The 7,116-nt window shown below is 39.7% G+C and overlaps 1 protein-coding gene across 1 annotated transcript; it reads right to left on the bottom strand.

Annotated features, from left to right (window-relative positions):
- Positions 1-206: 206 nt before the first annotated feature.
- On the bottom strand, positions 207-1,219 carry LOC109241170 (uncharacterized mitochondrial protein AtMg00810-like). The gene is made up of 2 exons (XM_019407890.1): positions 515-1,219; positions 207-428 (listed from the first exon to the last, which is right to left on the bottom strand). Exons 1-2 carry the CDS (start codon positions 1,217-1,219, stop codon positions 207-209), a joined length of 927 nt encoding a protein of 308 aa, XP_019263435.1.
- Between the last annotated feature and the right edge of the window lie 5,897 nt (positions 1,220-7,116).

Genomic DNA, 7,116 nt, shown 5'->3' with positions numbered 1-7,116 from the left:
AGTCTCTCATTTGGAAAAGTGAAACTCAAAATATCTATTACTGAGTATTGTCCTCTTTATACACATAAGCAACACAATACAACAACTAAACTAACTAAGCTGACAACTGGAACCTTTCTAAAAATAGACTAATGCTAATGTTATGCTGACTCAGCAAGTGTAATACAAGTGTGTGCAAATATAGAATATAATCTCAATACCCTCCCTCAAGTTGGAGGTGAGGTAATCACAACCAAGTTGCCAAGAACAAAGGAATGCTTCATTCCAGCGAGCGCTTTAGTAAGAACATTTGCCAGTTGCTCTATAGTGCCAATATGATGCAAGGAAATAAGGCCCTCCTGAAGCTTGGTGCGCACAAAATGGCAATCCACTTCAACGTGTTTTGTTCGCTCACGAAATACAAGATTCCTGGCAATGTGTAGAGCAGACTGCTATCACAATGTACAAGTATGGACAAGGAGACTGGAACAATGAGTTCTTCAAATAACTTGTGTAGCCATACTAATTCGCCTACCACCTTCCTAAGTGCTATGTACTTTTCTTCTGCCGAGGACAAGGAAATGGTTTCCTGTTTCTTGGACTTCCAGCTCACAGGACTACCTCCTATAAGCACAATGTAACCAGACACAGACCTCCTAGAATCAGGGCAAGCTGCCCAGTCAGAATCACAGTAAGCAGTGATGGAAAGATCAGATGCATTGCTGAAGTACAGGCCCAAAGTAGGATATTTCTTAAGGTACCTCAACATGTGATAAGCTGCATGTAGATGGGGTTCCCTGGGATCTTGCATAATCTGACGCAAATGTTGGACCCCATAAGCTATATCCAATATGGTGTTTGTAAGAAAATTCAACTTCCCAACCAATCTCCTGTAAAAGGTAGAATCAAATAAAGGAGAGCCCTCCTTAGCCTTCAGTTTCATTGCGGGATCAAGAGGAAAGGTCAGGCTGGTTGAGTGCAGGCAATCATATTCTTTTAGAAGGTCCAGAACAAATTTTCTTTGTGAGATAATAATACCATCTTCCTTGTAAAGTACCTCTAGTCGTAGAAAATAATGTAGCTGCCCCAAATCTTTTATTTTGAATATATCATGTAGGAAAGCTTTGAGCTGACTAATTTCCTCTAAATCAGTGCGTATGAGGAGAATATCATCAACATAAACTGCTACAAAAACAGTTGAAGAACCTTGCTTCTTGTAGAACAGGGAATAATCATGCATGGAATGTGTGTATCCTCTTGTGTACAAGGCCTCAGTCAACTTATCATAACACTGCCTACTAGCTTGTTTCAGCCCATAGAGGGACTTTGCCGAACAAGTTTGGTGACTTCAGCTCAAGTCCTGGTGGAGCCTTTATGTCACGACCCGGATTTCCAACCATCGGGAGTCGTGATGGCGCCTACTGTTGGAGCTAGGCAAGCTAACATTTAAACATTTTCGGATAACAACATAACAATAATAAAATAACGAGTCTTTAAATAAATGCGGAAGTCTTTCAAAACATAGATAACTGAAAATCCAAAATGCGGAAGTCTAATATTTCACTACCCAAGACTGGAGTCGCTATCTCACGAACTACTAAAGAGTGCTACAAACAAGTCAGAATAGAAATACATAAATGTCTGTCTCGGTACAATGGAAACAAGCTGAAACATAGAAAGGGACTCCGGCCTGCGAACGCCAGCTAGGCTACCTCGTAAGTCCCTGGACTGAAGTCAGCTCCTGATCGATATCCTACTGCTGTGGTCCAAAAGCTGCTCCAGTACCGTGATCTGTGCAAAAGAGCACAGAAGTGTAGCATCAGCACAAGCGACCCCATGTGTTGGTAAGTGCCTGGCCTAACCCCGACGAAGTAGTGACGAGGCTAGACAGGACTACCAAATCAACCTGTGCAGTTCAATGTATATATATATGCAGTACAAGGAAAGAATACAGAAGTTTAACAGTTAAGAGGGAGGGAAACATACTATGGGGAGGTACAGTCCGGAGATAAAGTCAACAATTTAAATAAGAAACAAGGCAATAACAATAATTAATGAGAGCAGGACAATCAACAATTGCACGGCATCAACCTTCGTGCTTTCACTCTCATTCTCACCAAAGCAATCAAATGAAGTGCACGGCATCGCCCTTCGTGCTTTCCCTCACGTAACTCTCATATCATGGCACGGAATGATCCTTCGTGCAAATATAATCAAAACATTGCACGGAATGACCCTTCATGCAAATATAATCAAAACACGGCACGGAATGACCCTTCGTGCAAATATAATCAAAACATGGCATGGAATGACCCTTCGTGCATTATCACTCTTCCTCACCCAAACAGTAATCGCAACCAAACGGGGCGAGGGGATAAACAAATAATAAGAACTGTCCCGGCAAGGGAATTACACAATTAACAGCTAACTCCCGGCAAGGGAGCAACAACAATACTTTCATATCCCGGCAAGGGAAATAGTTAATAACTCAAACCACCCCGGCAAGGGATTAATCATTCCCCTTTCTATTGCTTTCATTTCTTACTCAATAGTCTTTTTGTCGTTCGAGCAAGCGCTCCAAAGGATTTGCAATTCATAATTAGTTCTCATACTCTTCACATTGCATAAAATTCATCAATTAACATGGAGGAGTCATAACAATATCAGGATAAGTGCATACAAGGATTCACGGTCATGCTAGACACCGGTGTATAGATACTCGTCACCATGCCTATACACCGTACTCGATCATTTAGCAATTAGCAATTAATAACACTTTAATCCTATTCCTTCAAGCCAAAGTTAGATCAAACACTTACCTCGCTTTGCAACCAAATTCAAGATTCCAATACACCTTCGCCTTGAAAATTCGTGTTCGAAGGCTTCAAATCTAGTCACAAATAATTTAATATACTCAATACAAATAGTAGAAATTAATTCCATATGAATTTACTAATTTTTCGGATTTAACTCCGAAATTTAACTCAAAAATTGCCCGTGGGGCCCACTCCTCGGAATCATATGAAACTGACAAAATATGATAACCCATTCCGATACGAGTTCAACCATACAAAAATTATCGAATTCCGACATCGGATTAGCTTTCCAATCTTAAATTTTTGTTTTTGGAATATCTGGCAAAAATCTGATTTTTCTTCCATAAATTCATGGATTCATGATGTAAATGAGTATGGAATCATGATCTATAAAGGATTTATGATAAATAACACTTACCTCATTCAAATTTATGAAAACCCCTCTGAAAATCGCCCAAACCGAGCTCCCCCAACTCTATTTTTGTCAAAAATGGCCAAAACCCCCGTTTTATAGCATTTTACGATTCGGGCGTCACAGGTGGCGCCGGGCGCTGCCTATGCCGCTGGTTCCAGTACCAAAAAATAATCCCGACGCCATGGATGGCGCTCCGCTCTACCCTGGGCGCTGGCGATGGGAAACTATTTTTCCCCGACACAAAAATGGGCATAACTCTCTCATACGATGTCCGAATTGGACGATTCTTTTTGCTATGGCTGCGAAATTTCGATACGGATCTAATGATTCAATCAAAACTTAATTTGGAGTTCATTTGCTTAATATGATACCACTTATTCTTGAAGAAACGACATCGAGACATTCTTGAAATGCCCAAGTTAAACTCCATCAACCATCCAAAATCCACTCGAGGCCCTCGGGACTTCAACAAAATATATCAACAAGTCTTAATACATCATATGGACTTACCTAGGGTTTTAAATCATTCCAAGAAATTTTGAAACGTCAATTCACACCTCGATTCGGACTTATGAGTTTCAAACTTTTCAATTTACAAAACTTGCGCCGAAACATATCAAATGGATCCGGAATGATTCAAATTTGGCACACAAGTCATAAATGACATAATGGAGCTATTTCAAATTTTAATCCATTTTTTTCACATAAAAACGTTCTGAAAAATTATACGGACTGCACATGCAAATCGAGGTGAGAAAAAAAAAGGAGGTTTCTAGGCCTCGGAACACTGAATTTTTTTCTAAAACAAGTGATGACTTTTTGGGTCATCACACTTTATGTAGACTTCCTCATGCAGATCTCCATGGAGAAATGCATTATTTCCTTCTAATTGGTAAATTTACCATCTCTTCTTAGCTGCATGGAAATTAAAGACTTGACAGTGGTCATCTTGACCACAGGAGAAAAGGTCTCAATGTAATCAATTCTAGCTTGTTGTGTGTACCCCTTCACAACTAGTCTGGCTTTGTACCTTTCTATGCTACCATCTGCTTTGTGTTTTACCTTGTACACCCACCTACAACCAATGGCCTCCTTCCCCTTTGGTAAAAGGACTAAGTCCTAAGTATTGTTGGCATATAAGGCCTCAAATTCTTGAGTCATGGCACTCTGCCAAGCAGGATAGATAGCTGCCTCTTCATATGAAGTTGGCTCTCTATCATGACAAATATTTCTTACAACATGTTGACTATTAGGGTGCAGTTCATCAAGAGCAATGTGGTTATTTTGTGAAGACAAAGCATGGAGGGCAAAAATGGAATTACATTTCAAACTGGGTAGATTACATACATAATCACTCAAGTGAGAGGGGAGTCTGAGTTCTCTACTAGATCTTCTTTGACTTAAAGGTTCTATGGAAGAAGGATAAGGTTGAGTGGTTGAAGGTGATGTGGAAAGGTGGAAGTGTTCAGTGTGAGTTTGTGATTCAAAGGAAAGGGGTGTATTAGAAGGAGGAATGGGTGACATATCAGGTAGAGGAGTTGTGGTGCTGGAGGAAGAAAGGGGGGGATTGATTTTGTGTCCCCTTGATCAATGGTAGAAGTTGTAGGAGAAACAATAGTGTAATCAGGTAGGTGATCTATAGAATAAGTTGTAGGAAAGAATGGGGGTAGGCTTTGCACATCTGAAGTGAAAGTGAAAGTGAAAGGGAAAATGGTTTCATGAAATAAGACATCCCTAGAGACAGAGATTTTCTTAGTGGCTAGACTTAGTACTTTGTAATCCTTTGTCCCAAAGGGATACCCCACAAATACATGTGGTGTGGCCCTTGGTTCAAACTTGTCCTTGAAAGGTTTAGGCACAGTAGGATAACACAAACAGCCAAAGCTTCTCAAGTGAGAGTAGGTTGGTTTCTTGTCATACAAGAGTTCAGAAGGACATTTGTTCTTTAAGGGAACTGTTGGTAGCTTGTTGATTATAAAGGTTGCTGTAAGGATACATTCTCCAAAGTATTTTAGTGGTAATTTGGACTGAAAAAGTGCCCTGGCTACTTCAAGAAGATATTTATGTTTTTTTTCTACCACCCCATTTTGTTGGGGTGTATAAGGATATGTTTTCTAGTGATTTATATCTTTTGATTGAAAGAAAGAAGAAACTTCATTGCTAGTGAATTCTAGGCCATTATCAGTCCTTACACACTGGATATTGGTTTTGAATTAGTTCTCTACCATGTTTGCAAAGGTTTTTATGACTTGAAGTGCATTGCTTTTGCAACTTAGAAGTGTCCAGGTTGACCTACTGTAGTCATCCACTAAGGTGAGGAAATACTTGAAATTATTATGTGTTGCCACATGATAAGGACCCCACATGTCAACATGAAGAAGTTCAAAGATTTTTGTAGTACTGGTTATTTTATGAGGGAAGGGGAATCTAGAGTGTCTGGCCATGGGATAGATGGAACAAATAAATGGTTGTTTGGGAGAGAAAGATGCATGTATAGTATGAATGCCTCTCATTTTATTGAAGGGTACATGACCAAGTCTATAATGCCACAGAAGATCCAAACTGTCTCTGATAGAGGTAGAGAAAAGCAGAGTAGAAGCACTGTCTTTATTATTGCAAATGAGATTATTTACAGTAGGGCAGTAGGGATGGAATAGACAGTGTACTGCATTCATATCACTAGCATCACTGGAAAAACAAGGAAGCGCACACTTCGAAACATAAATAAGACTACCTTTCTTTAGACATTGAGAACATAAAAAGTAGAGCCCAACATACATCTTACCAATCTCTAAAGGCGTCTTTAGTGAAGGGGCCTGCAGTAGACAGGAGGTATCAGAAAAGGAAGCAATACACTTGAGATGCACTGTTATTGAACTAATGGAGACTAGGTTAAACTTGAAAGATGGTATAAACAGAACCCTATGTAAGGTGATTTTAGGGGCCAGATGTACATCTCCTATTTAGGTCACTTTAATGTAGATTTATAATATTTTGTAGGTGAGTTTTATCAAAAGTCATATGATGTGAAGCTCTTGAATCTAATATCCACAAGTCAGCTTTTGCATTGAAATATTTGCATGATGGATTATCAAAATTAATGGAAGAAGTGCAAGTAATCATACCTGCAAAATTCACAGAAGCTCCACCAGAAATACTTGAATTGCTTTCTCCTCCATTTCCAACTTGAAAATGCTGTAGTAGACTGAGAATTTGTCCATATTGTTCCTTTGAAAGGCTCATGTTCTGATTGTCTCCTTGATGTTCTGGCTCAACTCCTATAGTTGACAACATGTCTGATGACATTCCCTGCACACTTGCAACCGCATTTGCCACAGTGCTCTTCCCTTTATTTGACCTCCTGTTGTTGTTACTGTTGTTATACCCCTGTGAATTCTTCTTATACTGCTATGAGCCCTGTCCAAAACATTGAGGGTATCCATGCAACTTGTAGCATCTGTCTTTAGTATGTCCTGGTCGTCTGCAGTGGTCACAAAATGGCCTAGGCTTGCTGTTTGAAGTCTGATTCCCACCAGGTGAGTAATTCGTCTTAAAGGTTCTTCCCCCTATATTAACATTCAACGCAGCAGAATCAAAATTCAATTGGTTTCTAGGCTTGAATTCTCTCTGCTTCTCCTCCTGTATCAGCAAAGCAAATGCTTGTGCCATAGAAGGCAATAGGTTCATCATGAGAATGCTTCCCCAAACAATTGTATAAACCTCGTTAAGTCCCATTAGAAACTGTATGAGTCTTCTATCCTGCTCTGCCTTGTGCATGATTTTCTTTGCTCCACAAGTGCACACACAACTACAGTGAGTTTTAGCACTTAGTGTATTCAACTCTTCCCAGAGTTTCTTCATTTTGTGTAATAACCTGTGATGTCAAGCACTCCCTAACTCAAATCG

This window comes from Nicotiana attenuata, unplaced genomic scaffold, assembly GCF_001879085.1.
Source record: "Nicotiana attenuata strain UT unplaced genomic scaffold, NIATTr2, whole genome shotgun sequence".
NCBI classification, from domain to species: Eukaryota; Viridiplantae; Streptophyta; class Magnoliopsida; order Solanales; family Solanaceae; genus Nicotiana; species Nicotiana attenuata.
The sequence above is the reverse complement of the archived record's forward strand: the minus strand, read 5'-3'. Positions and strand labels throughout refer to the sequence as shown.